At 43.8% G+C, this 21,620-nt stretch overlaps 1 protein-coding gene across 7 annotated transcripts in view; it reads right to left on the bottom strand.

The window, feature by feature from the left end:
* The window catches only part of PLCE1 (phospholipase C epsilon 1), a 303,155-nt gene that overhangs the window by 11,503 nt on the left and 270,032 nt on the right, over positions 1-21,620 (bottom strand). For 6 of the 7 annotated variants that reach the window (XM_087862892.1, XM_087862890.1, XM_045810048.2 and 3 more), the window contains 7 exons: positions 21,184-21,301; positions 16,977-17,108; positions 14,173-14,463; positions 9,472-9,635; positions 7,922-8,183; positions 5,234-5,352; positions 2,918-3,046 (listed from right to left, as the gene is read on the bottom strand). In XM_087862892.1, the coding sequence (XP_087719018.1) occupies positions 2,918-3,046; positions 5,234-5,352; positions 7,922-8,183; positions 9,472-9,635; positions 14,173-14,463; positions 16,977-17,108; positions 21,184-21,301 (1,215 nt within the window). The remainder of the gene's footprint in view (positions 1-2,917; positions 3,047-5,233; positions 5,353-7,921; positions 8,184-9,471; positions 9,636-14,172; positions 14,464-16,976; positions 17,109-21,183; positions 21,302-21,620) is intronic. The other variant, XM_087862891.1, reaches the window with a different exon arrangement.

Raw genomic sequence — 21,620 nt, forward strand, 5'->3', positions numbered from 1 at the left:
GGTGGGGGATGGGTGAAATAGGTGAAGGGGGATTAATGGTACACTTATGATGAGCACTGAGTAACGTATAGAATTGTTGAATCATTATAGTACTGTACACCTGAAATCAATATAACACTATGTTAACTATACCTGAATAAATACACACACACACACACACACACACACACACACACATAAAATAAGCCTATTTTCATGGTGTTTACATAGGTTTGATGTGCCATTTATAAGTGAGACCTACTCTGCAGTGTTGCATAATTCTTCCTGGAAGACCTAAGAACTCTCTTATGTCCAAGAAGATTGTTTATGTTCATTCTGGGCAATGACACAATTTATTCATAATCCCCAGACAGCATAACTATTTTTCCCACAGCTGGAATGAGAGCGCCTACTGAATTACAAACTTGAGGTTTCTCAATCTATGCATTTAGCTCTCTGTGATCTTGTAACTCAGGACCAGTGACAAAGACCCTAGCACGGCTTTTACCAACATCATCTCTTTTTCTCAGGTTGGAAATACTTGTTTTCTACTCTCATGTGATCTAAGTTCCTGGGAATTCTCCTTTCAATTAACTCTTGACACTGTGCCTGCAACCTTGTTTTCTTTGTTGGCGACGGACCCTGGGCAGTCCAACAGAGCGGCTGAGACGAGACTCTGGAGCCAGACAGACCTGGGTCTGAGGTCTGCCTTTAATACTTATTGGCTGTGAGGTGTTGGGCAAGATATTTAACCTCTTGGAGGCTCAGGTTCCCCATCCATAAGATGGAAACAGTGAGAGTAACAACCCCTTACTTCCATTTCATGACAGAGGCACCGGTTATAAAGCATGACACGGGCACATTATGAGAACTCAGTAAACACGAGCGTTCGCTACGGCTCCTGGGGCTGATGCACTGCTTCTCACTCGTACAGGTTACTGACAGTAGGCTCAACTCCAAGTGGGGACAGAGAAAGCTGCCACCATCTGGCTTGGATTAGGCAAACACCCTTCTCCTCGCCCCCGCCGATGAGGCAACTACTAGAGTCAACACTTGGCACTGCTTCGTCTCGCTTGGAGGAAAAGCAGAGTAAGCAGAAGATGGTGGAGGCAGAAGATTCTCAGGAAGACGCTGCACCCTTCACCCAGTCCTTGGTCTGTAATCGATGCTGGGCTATGGATCCTGTGGGGGCAAGACAACAACTGCTACGGGGTAGTTCAGGATGTGAAGCTTCTAGGAGTAGCTCAGTGGCACTGTCACCCCACACGAGAGGGCTGGCATCACTCCCTCCTCAGTCCTGCTTTATATCCGTGGCATCATTCACATGGGGGGACAATAAGGTAATGGGCTGCTTTTTATGGGTGGTCTGTGGAAATGCTGCCATACTTAATATCTTCATTAGAGAGTCTCCAAGTCCCCAGCAATACTTTGTGATAGTAGACATTGCCGTTCACGGCCTGATTGCTTTAAAAAACAAAAACAAACCCAAAAAACAAATACCACCCCCCCAAGTCTTGGTAGTAGCTTCTGTTTGATAATCTATGAAATCAGGCACTTAAGCTCTTTCTTCTGATTTTAAGTGTTGGGCAAAATGTTGCCTGTTGATAGAGACTTCCTCTCAAAAACCAGAACTATTTATTACTCTTATTCCATATGGTTGTTTCATTGTTTTTTTTTTTTTTTTTTTAAGATTTTATTTATTTATGTGACAGAGAGACAGCCAGCGAGAGAGGGAACACAGCAGGGGGAGTGGGAGAGGAAGAAGCAGGCTCACAGCGGAAGAGCCTGATGTGGGACTTGATCCCGGATCGCCAGGATCACGCCCTGAGCTGAAGGCAGACGCTTTAACGACTGTGCTACCCAGGCGCCCCTGTTTCATTGGTTTTTAATCTCCACCCCTGCCACATACATTCTATGATCCCAGCTACATGTCATCATACACCCTAACTTCAGAGAGAGCCCAAGGGTCACTCCTCTTGGTTATTGCTCCCTGGGTCTACCCCCAAGGAGGAGAAGGGATTCTGAATTGGGTTAAGGATAAAAGAGTCTGCGAGGATATGACATCACTGTGCCAAGCGGGGGGTGGAGCTTCTGGTGTGAAGAGAAAAGACATTACACATGGGTTTGCCTGTCCTTTTGAGGAGCTGCCTCCCTCCGGATGCTGCTTTGTTCCTGCTTTCTCGCTCTGACATGTCCTCCTGTGGGGCGGTGGCCCTGCCTACAGAAAGCCACAGAGATTTCTGGGGGATCCCGAGCAGAAGCAGGACCACATGAGGGGACTCAGGCCAGGGTTGCTGCAGGGTTTGGGGCAAGAGGCCCTCATCCTCTTGTGTCAGGCCCTGCTGTCCTCTTTGCACTACCAGAGGGGTGGTACCTCAAGGGGTGAGATCAAGTGCCAGGGGAAGGCCGACAGGGGGCTGCTCAACATGCAAATAAAGGCCTAAGGCTGGAGGGGCTGAAAACGTCTTCTTGGCCATGAGCTCCATCCTGATGCTCTAAAAATCTGATCCAACTCCTAAGATGGCAAACAAACTCTATTCAGCTTATGTGCAAATTCTGATGGATTAGTAAGCTCTGCATTAAAAAGGAAGATGGGGCCTGGGTCTAGCCTTAGAGGGAAAGAGTACACATGCTTGGAGAGCCACTCATTCTGGTCTTGATCCCTCGCCAGCCCCATGTTTTTATGTGTTTGAAGAACTGTTAAAAATTCTTTTCTACAGGTTAGCTTGTCTAGTGGTACCAAATTCTCCCAGATCATTCTTAGGGTGGATCTCAGTGTTGAATTACACAAAAATCAAAAGGCAGATCATTATCGTTGACTTTGTGCCTTATGTATGCTTTTGTGTTTACACATGCATTTATACACACACACTCACACACACACACACCCATATAGATAGACGCTGGATTCTCCCAACTATGGGCCTGGTGGACTTACTTGTTGGAGAAGCTGCTTTGCCTTGGTGCCCCCGTTTATGGAGAAAACAGTAAATGGCTCTGGACCTGGGACCCCATGCACTGTAACTCTGTGAGTCTGCAAACATTTTCTTTCTTCTGTATTAAACATCTGTCAAGGAAGATCATGTGGTTTCTCACTTCATTCTCACATTATTTCTAGGCTATATTCAATACAGAAGTGCTAGTTCATAGAAGTCTGTAGGGGGACAAGTAAATGTAAAAGAAGACCATTCTTCTATAACCCGATGCATCTGTGGTTGAAGAGGCCATGGTGCATCTTCCTTAAGAGTCTAGTGAGGATATTAGCAGCATACCACCAAAATACTAATTTATTTTAAATAATAGTGACTCTTTCTCGCCTAATTAGGAGACTTATATTATCTGAAATGTATGTCACTTATGACAAACTAACCTCCAACAGTGTCTATTGAGTTCCATCTCTCTTCAGGGTCCTGGGTTAGAATGTTGGTTGGTAAGATGATAAATAGAATATTATGGCCTTGCAGAGCTCACAGGCACACAGATAATAATAATATGAAAAGCATGTCTGTTTTAGGAAGAGCTGGGGAGGTGTGTAACTTATAACTTTTTGAACATTTTGTATATTAAGATATATTCATTCATTCATTCAAAATACAAAATTCATAGATGGAGAGGTGAATCAGACATTATGCCTGGCCCTGGAATTATTATTTTATTTTATTATTATTTCTATCCCCAGAAAGGAGACAAAACCTCCATAAAAACCCCTAAAAGATGGGGTTCGGAGAGCTTCTGAGCTGATGAACACATTGGGATGCTGGGAGTCTCTGTACCCCTTCTCCCTAGACCTCATCCCATGTATCTCTTCCATTTGGCTGCTTCTGAGTTGTATCCTTCATAATAAACTGGTAACAATAGTAAAGCACGTTTCTGAGTTCTGTGAATGAGTCTAGAAAATTTCTGAACCCGAGGAGGGGGTTGTGGAAAATTCTCGAATTGATAGCCAGTCTGTCTGCAGTACTGGGGACAGCCTGGGACTGGCCACTGGCATCTAAAGTGGGGACAGTCCTGTGGGACTGATCAACTTTGGGATCTGATGTTAACTCCAGGCTGACAGTGTCAGGATCAGATCGAAAGGCAGGACACCCAGCTGGTGTCAGAGCTGAAGGAGCGTCGGAAAAGACACCACGTAGTTGGTGTCAGAAGTGCTGTGAGGAGCAATGGTTCATTCATGGCATGTACGGCATCTTCAGTGCTAATACGTATCGAGGGCCACTGACCCAGAATCCAGCACTAATCCCTGCCTCACCTTTGTGGAAGCGTCTGATTCTTGCCCTTAGGTACCAGGCAGCCCTGTCCCTGCTTCCCATCCTCTGCCTACGTACAGGCAATGCCTCCCTCCACTTGGCCAACGTGCTGTTCTCAACCTTGGCCACACACTGAAGGGAAAAGGAGGAGAACCTAAGGAAATGAGGTCAGGACAGAGAAGACACTGACGAGGTGAGGGGGAAGAGAAGCAGAGAAGAAAGCTGGGGGATTTACAGGTGGCCATGGCAGTGGCCAAGCCAGCGCCATTTATGAGCATACACGGCGCCTTCCACAAGCTGTTAGCACTATGTTGAAGTATAAGTTGATGCAACCTTGAATAGGTTATTAAACATGTAAAGAGGTAATCAATGGGCACCCATTAAAATTCATCTCTAAAGGGCAAGATAATGGAATCAACCAGTTAATTAAAGCAGTGCTACATGTTTTAAGTAAACAATCCTGCAATACTGGGGTGAGTGCTGGTCCCAGTGGTTCTTGAACTTCAGTGGGCATAGAACTTACATGGGGAGCTTGTTAAAACAGAGAATCTGCAATGGTGGCCCTCTCTGTGGTTTTCCTCTCCCATTTCCAAGAGGGCCGATTCTGCATCTCCCCAAGCTTGGCTTAATTAGTCTCTCCCCCATGTTGTTATTTTGGGTTCACCTCCCCCAGCAGGCACTATCACATACTCATGAAGAATATGGGCTTTGGCATTAGAATAACTTGGGTTTATTGCTGTGTGACCTCGATATACTTAGCTCTGACCTTCCTCGTCTATGGAGTGGAGATGGTATCAACAGCTATTTCATGAAGTTATTGAGAGGAATAACTGAGTCAGTACAGATGCAAAGTGCTTAGAAAGTGTCAAGGGCCGCATGTTATTGTTACTGTTACTTCCATTGCTACCTTATTAATAACTAACGGACCAGGTTCCTGTGCCACAAGAAAGCCTACCGCCAGTGTAGCAATCCTTGCAAATGTGCTGAGTGAAATAGAACTTCATTACCAAAGAGGCCGGCAAGGCACTGCTGGAGGAATTTTCTTCCATCCTTCTGCTGTTTATGAATAAACTGGAGATTTCTAAGACTTCATTGTGGAGGTTTCGTAGCTGAAGATGCCGATATCCTGGAATAATGCAGAATTGGGAGAAGCTTGTCAGCCATGCACCCCAGAGCTCTGCACAGAAGACATCCCAGGGAGGACAGTCAATGGTTGGCGGAAATCAGGCCTTGCGATGGGCGGGGGTGGCAGCAGGCATGCAGGCATGAGTTGCCTTTTCATCGGCAGACTGCTGCTCCGGGGACGGTTCTGGGTCACCCAGTGGTAACTAACTTGTCTAGGTACTGTTTCTAACGTAGACTCAAAACTCAAACAAAATATACTAGGAAAATCTGACCATCTCCATATCAAGTCATCTACAGTCACTGTTTTACAAATATTCCCTCTTAGAACAGTTTCAGTGGTAATATTCCAACAATAGGGGTTTGGCTAAGTTAGTTATGGTGCGAATGTTTGTGCCAGTATAAAATGGCATAACATGCAGCCCGTAAAAGTGGTAACGAAGATGCATGGCTATCAACACGAAAAGTTTCTCCCTACAGTCATCAGGAAGTGAAAACCAGTAAGGTGCAAAGCACTAAGATTAGCAGGAAGCCTATTTGTAAAAAAATACATTATGTAATATGTATATACATGTATATTATGTGTATTATGTAAATACATGGGCAGAGAAATAAAGCCTGCAAAAGAAATACACCAAAAGTGATTATTTTGGATGGAAAATGGATAGTTAAAAAGAATTGTTTCTGCTTCTCTGTACTTACTCATGTTTCTGTAATAACTGTTATGAACCAAACTGTGTTCTCCTCAAATTCTTATGTTGAAACTCTAACTCCCAGGACCTCAGAATGTGACTGCATCTGGAGGTAGGGCTTTTTTTTTTAAGATTTCATTTATTTATTTGAGATAAAGAGAGCATGAGAAGGGGGAGGGTCAGAGGGAGAAGCAGACTCCCCACTGAGTGGGGAGCCTGATGCAGGACTCAATCCTGGGACTCCAGGATCATGACCTGAGCTGAAGGCAGTCGCTTAGCCACCTGAGCCATCCAGGTGCCCTGGAGGTAGGGCTTTTATTTATTTTATTATTTTTTAAAATTTAAGTTCAATAGGGGCGCCTGAGTGGCTCAGTCGTTGAGTCAGCCTTCGGCTCAGGGCGTGATCCCGGCGTTCTGGGATCGAGCCCCACATCAGGCTCCTCCGCTGGGAGCCTGCTTCTTCCTCTCTCACTCTCCCTGCTTGTGTTCCCTCTCTCGCTGGTTGTCTCTCTCTCTCTGTCAAATAAATAAAAAAAAATCTTTAAAAAAAAATTTAAGTTCAATAAGCAAACGTATAGTACATCATTAAGGGCTTTTAAAGAGGGTTAGGGCCTTTAAGAAGTTAAAATGGGTCATTAGGGTGAGCCCTAAACCAGTATAATTGGTGTCCTTATAAGAAGAGATTAGCACAAAGATAGAGAGACAGCAGGAGCCATGCACACAGACTGAGGGACAACTGTGTGAGGACACAGCGAGAAGGTGGCCGTCTGCAGGCCAGGGAGAGAGCACTTGGGAGAAACCAATCCTGCCAACACACTGACCTGCAGCAGTGTGAGAGAAGACGTGTCTACTGTCTAAGCCCCCAGTCTGTGGTCTTGGTATAGTGGCCCGAGCTGACTAAGGCAGTGACCACGGGCTACTTGCGCCGCGGGGAAGAAAAACAGGAAAAGAACAAACTGTAGGAGCCCGTCACATGTTTGTGGCAGTTTGAGTGCGGTTGTGGGAAGAAGTACGTCTAGAAACTTGGTACTCAGAGCAGAATAGCAGGGTCAGCATCTCTGGGAGCTTGTTAGCAGCGCAGAATCTCACGCCCCACCCCAGACCTACTGAGTCAGAATCTGCATTTTATTACCAAGAGTCCCAGGAGACTCCGATACACATCAAAGTTTGAGGAGCAGATGCAGCGGTGCCAACGGGGACCACAGGCTGAAGCTGCAGGAGACCCGCAGCGAAGCCAAACCACATCAGGCCAACAGCTCCGGCCTTTGCCCAGGATTCTCCATCTGCCCCTGCTCTGCCGCCAACACGCACCCCAGCTTCAGACCCCGGACGTGGCTGGGGCCGACTCCAACCTCAGCCTGCCGATGCCACGAGCACACCTCAGCCCTCCTCGTCTCAGGCTCCTCTCTCTCTCTCTCTCTTTTTTTTAATTTTTAAATGTTTTAAAAGTAAGCTCTAGACCCAACGTAGGGCTTGAACTCAGGACCCCGAGAACTAGAGTCCCCTGCTCTACCGACTGAGCCACCAGGTGCCCCTTGGGCTCCTCTCCTAACATCAGTCCCTGCTCTAAACACACCAGGGTACGCTGGGCGCTCCTGGGAAGGAGTGTGTGGGAACAGGAGCGCAAGGGCAGAAGCAGAGGCCACACTCTTACGGGATGTTGTCAACACCTCCGATTTTAGGAAAATGTAAAAGAAAAGTCTCTCTTGAGATGAGCTTAAGCAGTGTTCAAATCTGTATTATTTCTTTGTTCCTCTTATTTTAACTGTGTACTATGGAAATCTTAAACACACACACAAGTAGAGAGAAGAGCATCATGAATTCTGGGGCAACCACCACTTAGCTACACGAACGATTAGCATTTTGACAATCTTATTCTACCTCGTTTCAAAGCCTTGAGCGGGATGGTTCTCTGAGCGGTTACGGCTGAGCTGTTGTTTTCCACAACTGCAAAACGAAGAAATATGAGGTCTTCAAAGTGCACCCGGAAGAGAAACTGTTCATTCCACATGGGGTTCAGAGTGTTCCGGTGGATGGGCTTCGTGCGGAAGTGGCAGCTGTCCAAGGGCATGCCCAGCACGTCGACTTCGATACACGGGCTCCCCGTGCTGCTGCTCGGACACACGTTTTGACCAGAGACAATCTGAGGGGGAAAAAAGGATCCAAGTCACTGAAAATGCAAAAGACACAGAGCAACTCTGTACCTCATTGCTTTCCTCCACCAAGAGGGACAGAGAACACTCTGGAATGAACGCGGTAAATGGTTAATAAAGTTGCTTAAAAAAAAATAAGTGATTGTAATCAGGTCATCACATGACTGGAATCATGTGAAAGCCTATTTTCTCAACAGCATTCACCTGACTGTAACCCTGCACCTGTGAAAATGTTAACTACTTTTAAAAACCAAGCAATCAAGATGATTAAGTTTCTAAAGAAGGCAAGAGAAAAGAGGACTGTAGGTAATGTAACCGAGAATTGGTTACTAACATTCTGTTCAAAAGGTTTTAGGTGGATATATTTGACACACCCCATGTCTTTTCTTGAATAGTTTAGTTTTGGCGCAAGTCTCAGGGGATGTTGTTCAAAATTAATCCACCACCTTCTGTAAGTAGATGGAGCTATACTTGAGTCCAGCTGATAGGGTTAAACAGACAGGGGCTGCTACCCTTGTCTTGGGGACAGAAAAGAGCAGTTTGGGAGAGAGGAACATATGTGAGGGGGCTCCCCCCGGCCTCTGAGGTGAGGTGAGCACAGGCTGTCCAGCAGTCTTCCTTTGCAGCCAGACAGACAAGATGTGGAGATGGAGAGAAGAGGTAACTTCATCCCTCCCTGCCTTTTCTATCACCATCCGGTGGCTTTTTTTCTCTATCAACTAAGTGGGAGCAAAAGAACAGGGAATAAATCTGGGTGATGAGCTCAGCTGGGGCTCAGCTGTTAGAGGCAGTCTGTGGAGTTCTGATGATTAGTTAACTAGGTAATAAAAGGAATGAGGAGAGGCCCAGGAATGATAGAAGTTAAACAGTACAGAGAAAAAATACTTAATTGATTTGTATATTAGGGTCTGTCTGATCTTATAAGAACTTGTCAGAATTTAAGATGATCTGCTCTAACCAGGAGCTCAACCATTAGGGGATCCACTCACAGTTATGATGCTCAGGGGCTGGAGGACAGAATTACCATCATCAATACGCAGGTGAAGCAGGGACCCCATAAGTCCGCCGACTGGGCTCTGGCAGATACAGGGCCAGGTGACAGCGTACTTAAACCACAGCCACTGCTTTCTGAGAGGTAAAGAGATGCTTTTGGGAACTAACTCTGCATCAACAAGGTCTCTGACACGAGACCTTTGTAATGCCTTGAATTCAAGACCAGTTCATATTCAGGAAGTCTTACAGATCCTACTATATTCTCACAACAGAGGCCATGCTTACAGTTAAGGAATAGACGGCAGGCTCCATGTTGTCCAGGTCTCTTTCCAAGGGTGAAAACTTCTGATACATGGGACAGTTCTTGTCCCACAGAACTGGGGGTTTCAGAACATAACCACAGCCACCGTTGGCCTCAAACATGGCAGCATTTAAATGTAAGGGGAGATCTGCAAAATAGAGTCAATATTGCTTGTTACTTGGTGGCTCACGTGTCATCTTACACATTTACTTTTTAGCTCAAAAGAACGTTGGATCCATTTTCCCCTAAGCTGAAGCATGGAGAAGAGATAAGCATGCATTCACGGCCCAGACTGCGTGCTTACTGCACCTGAGACAGCTGGTGGCAAGACGCGGAATCCGTTTTCGCGGAGCTCACGCTCCACCCCACGTTCTGCCGCTTGAAAATTCTGGCAGATAAAAATTCACAACATCCATCCAGAAAAATCTTTGAAATACCTCATTTTATACTGAATTTTAGAAAGAGATAATGGCATTTTCTTATCCCTACGCACCAAAGATGCGGACAATTGTACGAACGATCCTGGCTTTTTCAGATAGAAGATGAAATCTTAGGAATACAAGAAAGGCTAGGAGAATAGCCAGAGAGACACACCTTGCCTTTGAAATCTCAATTTCAACCCATAAATTGCAATACTTCTGCCTCTTTTTTAAATAATCGTAGTTCCATATAAAAACAAAATCATTATCACATGTGATTCACATCACGTCCACAATCCCCTCAATCTGCCTGGAACACTCACAACAGCTTCCAGTGTTTGGTGGCCAAATTTTATTTGGCACAGTCCTCTGATGAACGATGGGACCCCCACACTGTTTCTGGGCTCTTCCACACTCAAATGATCAAATGATGGCTCAAGTCTGTATAAAAGTGGCCCAAATGAGCAAACAGTTTATGAGACACACCTGACAAATGTTCCCTCTGATAGATTCCTCCCATGTGCAGAGTGAACTTTGCTACATGGACCAACATCAAGGAAAAGTGCGATCAGCCCCGTGGAGCAAGGAGAAGTTGGCCTTCACTCGTCTTGTGTAACGTTTTTCCGTGTACGTGGAGTTGGCTGGGCCGTGTGCCGGAATTGTAGGGGGAAGATGTCTTAGACACATGAGAGCTCCAGGGGCCTCGGCCTCCTTATCTAAATTAGCACACTGGACGCCACCTCTCGGGCCCATCCGGTCCCCATGTGACTGATTCATCGAGGCTATGGAGGGAAGCAAACTAGTCCACGCAGCTGGTCAAGGGGAAATGGAGAAATGTTCCTAATGAAATTACAGCAGCTCCCACTCACTGCGCCCTTCCCGTGCACCAGCCCCCGTGCTAAGCACTGTGTGTGTGTCAGTGCCTCCATAACCCAGGGGGTACCTTCTATCAGTATTTTCATTTTTATAGATGAAGAAACCAAGGCACAAGAAATGAACAAACTCAAGGCACGTGGCTAGTGAGTGGTGGATGTTGGCGTTCACACCTGGACAGCCTGACCCAGCTTAACTACCGAACCATGGGATGTATGTTATCTTCACTACTGAGGCTGAACTGCTGAAGCTCTCACAGGGGTGTCATAAAGATAAATGAGATGATGAGTGAAGGTCCCTACCCCGGCGTGTGGCACATAGAAAGCACTCGATACACAGTAGCCATTAAATATGATTATCATGTCAATACCCATTTGGGTTTGAAGTCTGATTATGTTAACAACGTGTCTATCCTTGTAGCTTTCCAAAACTCGAAAGCACTTTCTCTTAACTAAAATCTCATTTGGTGATCCACTATGTAGAACAGACCATGTGGACCCTCTTGGTTGGAATAAAGGTGGGGCCTCAAGTCCAGTCCTCCTATGGTCCTACGGCAAGTCCCAGAACTTCATCTAGGGCTATAGTTTTAAAATGCTGGCTCTAACCAAGTGGACAGAGTGTGCAGGAATCCGTGTAATGCCATCATCCCTCTCAGTCAATGCACGTGATGGCAGATCAAGCACAGCCTCACCTTTATGGTCTTCTATTCTTTTAAAAATTCCAAATTAAGTAGACACCATTCTCATAATATTTTCCTCTACATTTTGGGGCTGGAAAAGTCATCATAAAGAGTGTGATTCAAGAAAGCAAAATAAATATTAACAGAAGCTTGTCTTCAGACTAGGGCTGAAGGTCTATATACTTGTAGGCTCTAGGACATGAGGCAGAAATTGTTCTGCCCCGGATGGAAAGAGCTTTGCGGGACTGTCGCCAGCAACAACCAGGGTCTGCCTGCACACCAGGCTCAGGTGAGTTTCCCAACTCAAGAGTTGGTTTTATTGAGGAGACTTGGGCTACTCCTGGTTCTAGATAACTGCAGACCTTCCAGGAGTTGATGGAGCCATTAGAGATCCTGGGAAGAGATCAGCCTAAGTCCATGGACACCCCTTTGGGGCATCAGGATTCCCTGAAATTCAGGAAGTGGTAAGGTAGATGATCCATAGAATGTATCTGGAGACTAGAGGGACACTGGGAGGAGGTTCAGTTATTTGGTTGGGACATTTCATGGAAAATCAAGCACTCCCTAACCTAGAAATTCTTTTCAAAAATTAAAAAATACTTATTCCAATGTTGACTCTTTTCTATTTGGACCTGCATTCACAGAGAAGGACCTAGAAGACATCTACACCAAAAATCACGAACCACAGGTTCAGACTGCAGCAGGGCTGCAGTTTCAGCTGCAGAGCCATTTCAGCTCAGTGCAGCATGCATTTATTGAGTACCTACTGTGTGCAGGGTCTTGACATGGCTCTACCCCCAGTTTGAGGAAATGAAGACTATTTTTACAGATGATCACAGTGAAACTGCAGGTAGTTTGTGCTCTGTCCAGTGTGGGGAGATGTTTATCATTGCTTGCCATATTGAAATCAAGAGAGGCTGTATGGCAGTACTCCCTCCTGGGAGCTGGGAGGTTTTGCAGAGAAACTTGAGGATGAACTGCCTCCTCGGAGTGGGGAAGCTCCAACACACTCTCTGGCTTGACTTGGGACGGAGGAGAAACCTTCCGGGGTGAGTGGAGGCCACGCGGCAGCCTCGGTGTGTGTTTCAGACTGCAGGGTGGCTCAAGGAGGGGCCATTCCCGTGTCCCCTTCAGCTGTGGCTCCCTCTGCCATCAGTGGAGCCAGTATGTCTGCAGCAGCCTTGGCACTTCAGGACACATCCAAAACCAAATGCATTTCCATTTCCTTGAGAAAACCATTTTGCTAGTTATTTCAGTTTACTTAAAATATTTCAGTATCATAATAACCGAGGGGACCAGTGGACACAGGGCTAAGGATAGGGCCAGAGATGTGAACCCACAAGCCACTTGGGACAGATTGAAAAGAAATTTTTACAACTTTGAAAATATTTCATTATTATTTCCACTTGTGAGTCCAAATCATACTGTTTTCATAACTTATCAAAAAATACTTACGATAGTTAATGTTTGTGGAATGCTTTCTATGTGCCAGGCACTATGTTAAGTATGGTACTTCACTTGCATTGGCTTATTTAATATCAATTGAAAGAAAAAATATTAAAGGGCAGAAAAATAGGACTGATATCTGTGACCATACGTCTGCGGGGTCAGCCACGAATGGACCCTGTTGGTGCCAGCACCAGGCTGCTCGGTGGTCCCAGGACTAATGCTGTGGTTTGACCTTGGCTGGAGACAGGGCTGTGCTTCTGATGATGGGTCAGCACGGTTAGCTAGGATCTGATTCAGTTCACACAAGTAGGAGAGGCCGCTCCACTGTTCAAAGGAAAGACTCTGGTTTTTGAAGGAGCTTCTAGGGAACACTTCTCTTTTATTCTTCATCTTCTGCAGCTCCCTGCCTCCCCTCACCCATAATCAAGTGGAAACAAAACTCTTTATCCTCTAAAGTCACAGACTCCTTGAATCTATTATTATAAGTCATTCTGTAACATGGAGCAAATTAACTGCTCTATGCTTTGGTTTGCTCATCTGAGAAATGGGGATTATAGAGGTACCTATCTTGTAGGGTTGTTGCAAAGATTAAATGAGATAATGTTGGGGGGGTCAAGATTTCAGCACAGTGCCTTGCCTGCCATAAACGGTAGCTCTTACCTGGAGTTTTAGGTCTCATCAGCTCCCCTGTTAGGAGAGTCTCATCCACAGTGGAGAAACACAGACACTACTCTCTCTGTTCATGTGGTTCACGTATTGGTTTTCTTTGTGTTAGCCCCTCCTAGAGCAACGACCATTCTTCTCTATCTCAATCTCAAAAGGAAGACAAGAAGCTAAAATGGTTTTAACGTGCCAAGTGTTTGGAGCAACACTACTTTTTGACAGCAAGAACAAGAGCTTAAGCAAAAGAACTTACTAAGGGGTATTAGGAAATCTCTACCCCAGAGATCTTTAAAAACAACCTGGACACAGCCCTATCAAGAGCAGTCGCATGTTTTAAAAAGGGGGCAGGAGTAGGAGATGATTAGGGGCCCCTTCATGGTTCATATTATCTATTGCCTTAATCAAAACATCTAGGGCACAATTCTGTATCACATTCACTTCTGTCTTCTGTCCTCTGTACTTTACCCCTCACATATGGTGTGCCCCTGTGTGGAATCTGGCCCCCTTCAAACAATCTTGTTTGTTGCGCTACATTTGCTGAAATATAAGACGCAGAAGAAAGAGGTGGGGAGGCACCCTTCTGGGTGAAGCAGGCCCATTACCATCTGTCTGGTAGTTGAGCGCCACAAGCTGTATCCCATGGAGCCAGAACATGAGGGGATTGGGGTTGGAGGAGTCGATGCGGGTGGCAGCCGGGTAAGTCCTCAGCAGCTGACAGGCGGTGTGCTGGATCAGTTTCTGAGAATACCTGCGACACAGACGTTTGGCGGCATTTTCATTCAGCGATGAGATATGGTAACATTTGGGAGTTCTAATGATAGCGCTGAGGGATGTGGTTGGGTTGAGGGGGGAAGAAGACTCCTCCCAGGCCTGTCGCATTCCTTCACAGGAACCTAAACCCCCCAAAAGATTAGCCTCAGATTAGTGCAGAAAACTTTAAATATTTTAGAAAGATAAACCTGAACAACATCCCAGTAGGCAATCATAACACGTAACACATCAGAATACATCTTGCCTGTTCCTTGTGAGTTAGTCCACTACCTTGAAACAAAATGATAGCTAGTGTGTTTTAAGATGAGTGTAACAACACTAATTTAAATCAAAAGCCCCAAGTCCTCTGCCTCAGTATCTCATCTATTCTATGAATAAATTTGCACAAATACACAACCACATATGCCCAAGGGTGTTCACTCTAGCATTATTTTTTTCTTTAAAATGGTAAAACAAAACAAACCCAAAAACCAAAAACTCCAAAACCACCACCATTACCACCACCACCACCACCACCACCCAGGAAGGAAACTAAATGTTCTACCAGTGAGGAAGTCGTTAAATAAATGACAGTCTACCCGCACAATGGAATACCATGGGGACATTAAGGAAAATAAGGTAGATATGCATAGAAAGCTATGAGGAAAGTTACAGCAAGTATAAAAGTTATATAAGTCCGCCTGATTTTAAATTATACTACAAAGTTATAGTATTCAAAACCATATGGTACTGGCATAAGAACAGACACATAGATCAATGAAATAGAACAGAGAGCCTAGAAATTAACCCACATATATATGGTCAATTAATTTGTGACAACAGAGCCAAGAATACACAACAGGGAAAAGATCATCTCTTCAGTAAATGGTGTTGGGAAAACTGGATATCCACATGCAGAAGAATGAAAAGAGACCATTATCTTACACCATACACAAAAAACTAACTTGAAATCCTTTAGAGACTTGAATGTAAAACATGCAACCACATAACTCTTAGAAGAAAACAAAGGCACTAAGCTTCCTGACATCAGTGTTGGTGTTGAATTTTTGGACCTGACTCCAAAATTAAAAGCAACAAAAGGAAAAATAAACAAGTGGGACATCATACTGAAATGCTTCTGCACAGTAAAGGACATCAACAATAAAAAGAAAAGGCAATCTACTGAATGGGAGAAAATATTTGCAAATTATATATTTGATAAGAGGTTAATATCCAAAGTGTGTAAAAACTCAAATAACTCAGGAGCAAAAAACCAATTTGATTAAAAAATGGGCAGAAGATTTAAGCAGACATTTTTCCAAAGAAGACATACAGATGGCCAACAGGCACATGAAAAGATGAACACCAATAATCACCAGGAAAACGCAAACCAAAACCACAAAGCGGTATCACCTGTTAGAATGGCTATCATCAAAAAGACAAGAAATAACAAGTGTGAGGATGTGGAGGAAAGGGAAACTTCATACACTGTTGGTGGGAATGCAAACTGGTACAGCCACTATCGAAAACAGTGTGGAATTTCCTCAAAAAAATTAAAGATAGAACTACCATATGATCCAGCTCTACCACTTCTAGGTATTTACCTGAAGAAAATAAAACCGTTAATTCAAAAAGATACATGCACCCCAATGTTCACAGCAGCATTATTCACAACAGCCAAGATGTGAAAACAACCTAAGTGTCCAGTGAAGGATGACTGGATGAGGAAGACACGGTATATAATAGTGGAATACTACTCAGCCACAAAAACGAAGGAGATCCTGCCATTTGTAACAACATGGATGGATTTTGAGGGTATAATGTTAAGTGAAATAAGTCAGTCAGAGAAAGACAAATACCACATGATTCCACTCGTATGTGAAATATAAAAAACAAAGCAAACACATAAAACCAAACAAATCTCCTGGATACAGAGAACAGATCAGTGGTTATCAAAGGGGGAGGGAGGTGGGGTGGGTGAAATGGGTGAAGGGGGTCAAGTGTATGCTGATGGATGGTAACTAACTGGATTTATCGCGGGGATCACTTTGTAGTGCATACAAAGATCGAATTACTATATTGTACACCTGAAACTAATATAAGGTTATATACAAATTTAACCTCAAGGAAAAAAAGTTATCCAAGTATGTTCAGTTATATCCCGTTTGGATTATCTTAAAAAGAATCTTATTTTTCTTGAACAAAACACAATAAACTTAACAGTGGTTACCTTTGGGGAGTAGAACTGGGACATGGAGAGTGGAAAGGAATTTTAATAATACTCTGAAATGTTTGAGTTTTTAACTATGAGAATTTATTACTTTTATAATAAAAAGTAATTAGAAATAAAATGGATATATCTTCTGGAGTTATAAGGATGAAGAGTTCCAAGAACAACTAGAATGTTCCAAGGTGGCTTCAATTTTTACTTTTGAGGCAAACACTGTTAGAACGTCTTCAGTGAAATGTTATTTTTTGGGAAGTTAAGAGTGTAAATTTGTAATTTTAAATATATTGGTACCGCACTTAGATAACATAAACATTCATGAACATAAAAAAAGAAATTAAAAGTTCAAGGGAAGTGCTTAGACGGTCAAGTATTGGAATCATCCAGCATGCAGAATCGGGCCAAAATATTGGAAGAAGATGACTTTACTTTTTCCAGATGCTTTGTTAAACGATGCTGTCTCCCCAGGGCTCATTCTGCCCGGATTGTTGCCAAAAATGGACTTCCTGCTTTTCCTTTCTTTTCCTCTGCTAGAGCCAGATGCATTTAGAGTTGACAGGCCTGTTCCCATAAAATGAAAATAAATAAGCCAAAAACTACAAGCAAGGGAACTCAACATTTTCCATCCCTGTTACTGTTTATTTTGAAGTCCTACTACTCCCTTGCAGCCCCAGGACAGAAGACCTACTAGCATTTTTAGCGCAGTTAATAATAGCATTGCAGCCAATGGTAGCAAATCTTCCCTCTCCGGAGGCAAATGTGGCAAGATCATCACAAAATCACACACACAGACGCACACACACTTGATTGTGCACGGGAAAGATTTTGAAAAACTGCAGGAGAAGAAAGCGCCCCAGTCAATATTTAGTTATCAGAACCCAATCACTCCACTCAGAGCCATGAGAGAATGGGTCAAAGCCTGAGCTTCAGCATCACAGTGTCTGGGTTCAGTTCCTGCCAGTAGGAGGTTGGCTTAACATCTACCTTCTCCGTTCCTCAGTCTCCTTATCCATAAAATGGGTGTGATGATAGGAACTCGCTCACAGGGTTAGTCTGAGGGTTCGATGGGAAATATGTGATGACCGTCCTGATGTTTCATGGCTTCTCTTGCTTACTCCTAGTCCAACCACCGCCTGACCCTTCCCGCCTGGCACAGCGCCTGGTGTGCCACAGGACCTTCACAGACATTTGCTCAGGGAGGAAATGAATGCAGACCTGGCTCCAGGGCAGGGAGAGTCATTTAAAAGCACTAATGAAGCCAGAGTTGCCTCCAAATCCTTCCACTGTGTACAACTGTACCACTAGAAAGTCAGTCCTTCAGCCGAAGCAGCATTCAGGAGATGAAAATATACCTTCCAAGAACATCCGCAAAGACAGGATAAAGCGGTGCTTCATAAGAGCACAGACGCTGGGTTTTAAACCCTGTTCCTAGCTGTGTGACTTTGCATGAATGACTTAACCTCTCTGCATCACTCCCTCCTCATCTGAAAGGGTCGTGCTTAGGGTTGAATGAGATCATGGATATATACACAGTACAGTGTCTTGCTCAGAGAAAGTGCTCAGTTCATAGCAGCTGTGGGGCTTCTAAATTTTTTTTTTCTTCCTAAGTATCTGTAACCACAAAGATGCATACACTTGGACTAGGAGGTTCTCATGCTTTATCTTAAAATTCTGTGTGAATTTTGCCCTGTGCATAATGATATAATAGTAGGTTTTCTCTCAAGGGGCTAGAGTGAAGGGCCTGTTCATTCTGGGGTTTTTTGCACACATCCTGGCATGCGTCAAAGGGTATGTGGGCCCCTTTGTGAAGAGCTTGGTTGTTCCCTTGGGGTGAGAAAGCAAGAAAGCAAGGGCTGGGTGATCAAGAAAAGGGAAGGCATCTGGGGAGGCCCAGAGAAGTAATGAGAGAGCAACAAAGAGCCTTCTTCTGCCCTGCTGGCCCATTTACCAGTGACAACAACCACCACTCCCAGAGAGCCAATTCTTTTCTAGATAGCGTGCTAATCACATTATATACTTTACTACTAATTTTTACAACCACCCTGCAAGTTAGGACATAAGATGCCTTTTTAAAATTATTTATTATTTTTTTAACAGATAAGGAATTGGAAGTGCAGAGAAGTTATGTAACTGTCCCAGGCAAGGCCACTGAGGAGTTGAGCTCTGCTACTGAAGCAGGTTCATGATCTTGGGGAAATTAATTTATTTCTGGGGAAGGTCATACCACATGATCTTCGTGGTGCCTCACTGCTCTGAAGATTTTTTTGCATGTAGTTCCTTGGAAGGGACTTGGAATGGTGAAGGTGAGGTGCATTGAAATTGATAATGTAGCAAAATTAAACTGGATAGTGTAGCAAATAAACATTTTATGGTGTTTTCCCCATGAGTACTGAAACAAACCATAATAACAACAAATATTTAGAACCGATTAGAACAACGATCTGGCAGCAGGGTTTTCTTAATTATGAGAGGAAATGAATTTGGGGAGAGAAAAATGTCAGAAACTTCAATTACTAAAAAAACCCACCCCCTCAAAAACCCCTCAATTAAATGTAGTATACCTATAAAGAACATGTGCTATATAAACACTTTAAAAAAACAGCATTCTTGGAATTTTAAACATAAGCCAAATAACCCTTAGCCTGTGCCTCAAGTCAGAAGCTGGACCCAGTGACCTTTTGGCTCTCCCACAATTCTCTATTGGTACAGCAATTTTCTTTCAGTGACTTCAAGTATCTTTGGGAATTTGTGCTCTTTAATCGTGCTTGAGAAGAAAAGACAAAGCCCGTGGAATGGTTTGGGTGTGGTGTCCGCTGAATTTATGAAGAACAAGAGATGTAGTGGTTCTCGAATGGGAGCATGTGAGTGATTCTTGTGAATTTAGTGGTCCTCACGCTTTGTTCCAGTCATAAAGGACATGCAGGCCATGAGGCTCCTTGACAGGAAAAGTATTTTGTCCTGTCATGAGGACGATTTCCCCCAGCTGCAAATATGATCACATCATACTTCCGTGACAGAAAGTCATGCTCTGTGAAACTAAACCTAAATAGCTAGGTTCTTACATTTCTTTGAAAAGTCTGATTGCTACTTATTAATTCATATCTTCCTCAACAGCATTTGCTATCAGATAAGCAGCAGCAGCTGCCAAAAGTTTAAAAACAGTTTATGGGAGAAAACTTAAAATTGAGGAAATTCTATCTGTGATTTTTTTCATGTGTGTGAAAAGACCATGATTCCCTAATTTTTTAATAGCCTAATACCTTTGTCCTGTTTGCAGGGCAGAGTGTGAGAAGTGGGGCTTAAGAGAGGCCTCTGGAGGCCAGGATCTGCGCTGTTCACATGCAGGGCTGAAATGTTAATTCCCCTCTCTGGGCCAAGTTTATATACCCCGTTTCCCAACATTTACATGAATCTCCTGATTCCAGCTGCTTTTCCATCCTTAGAAATTTTGCACAAGGGGATCCTTTTTCAGAGTCGAAGGAGATGAATTTTTCCTGACTTCCGTATATTTATGGACTCTCCTGTTTGCCCTGCAGCCCCTGCTGTTTGTGGGACATACAGTTACGTGAGTGCACTGAGATCACACCCTAACAAGAGGGACAAGGTTGTGCAAGGGTTAAGCAGAGCTTTGGAGATAGACAGGCTTCAGAATCACAGTTTACCTTGTATTAACCGAAATGCACTTTTTTGGGGGGGAGGAATGGTTTATCATCATGAAGTTCACTGTACTTCTAGAAGTAGCAAGTTGGCAAAACCTACTCTCCCACTGAAATCCCAACGTTGGCCCTGTGGTTCTGGTGGAGCTCCACTACCCAGCTGGGGAATGTGCCATGGGCCCTAGATTGTCAGAGCTCTGCATTCCCGGGGTCACAGGCACTGGTTCAGGGTTGGGCAAAGGACTCAATGGAAAACAATGGAACTGGTGCTGAAATTTCTGGAAGAGACTCTTAGACGGAAGCTGATCTGGAAATGTGTGGTGCTAGCCTGCTGCAGCTGCCTTGCTACTGCGAAGGGAAGAGGCCCAACCCAGAGGAAGCAGAGTGAGAAATGGGGGAAGAGAAGCCCTTGATCAAGCTGTACCTGAAACTTGTGTATCCCTTCATGTTTCAGTACATGAGCCAATAAATTTCCTTGTTGCTTAAGTCAATTTCTACCACTTTCAAATAGAAGAGTCTTAGCTGATCCATTGTGAAACCTTGGACCAATGTGTCTCTCTCAGATATCATTTTATTTAAAAATGGGGATAAACCCACCTACCTCACAGAATTATTAGGAGGTCAGTAACATGGTGTATGTAAAATACTCAGCACAAAGCCTGGTACTGAAAGGCTTACTAAATTTTAGCTATTAGATATTATGAATATTATTATTATTATTATTATTAACTATTATGAAAGGTATGATATCTGGAAAATAAACATTTTATGGTATTTTTCCTCATGACCATCAAAGCTAATAATAACAATAACAACAATAACAATAACAATAATAATAATATTTAGAAGGTAGTGTTAACAAAGACTTTGGTAACACGATTAAGTTATTTTGAAAACATTCACAATGTCCAATTAAATCAACAGCACATTTTTATGTTTTGCTGTCTTTAAATGTTATAGATGACACTGCCCACCCTTACCTGGAAATTTTACTGCTTGGCAATAGATGACAAGGTCAGAAAGCTCTGGTGCAATCTGTCTACTTTCCTTTTTATTCTGAGGAAGATAAAATTCTTCTCCCAGTTCCATGTCATAAACCTATCGAGGGAAAAATGATACCAGTTTACGCAAGAAGTGTATGCCCACCCACCTCTGAATCCCTAAAGGTCTTTATCTGTTCTTTCTCATGTCTTCAGTGTGCTTCTCGTTGCTCTGTATCCAGCCATATACATGTCCCAACACCTTTCCCAGAGTCAAAACTTTCTGAGAGCCAGCGATGAGCCTAACTCATCCTTCGTCTTCCCTTGGGGCACAGTCCAGTGTCTTAAACGTGGAAGAGTCAATGCATACTTTTTGAATGAGAGATGGCTGAGTATGCATCTTCTATGGCTCAAATTTTTGACATACTTTATTATCT

Source organism: Ursus americanus, chromosome 6, assembly GCF_024610735.1.
Source record: "Ursus americanus isolate L20-20 chromosome 6, mUrsAme1.1.p, whole genome shotgun sequence".
In the NCBI taxonomy this organism is placed as follows: domain Eukaryota; kingdom Metazoa; phylum Chordata; class Mammalia; order Carnivora; family Ursidae; genus Ursus; species Ursus americanus.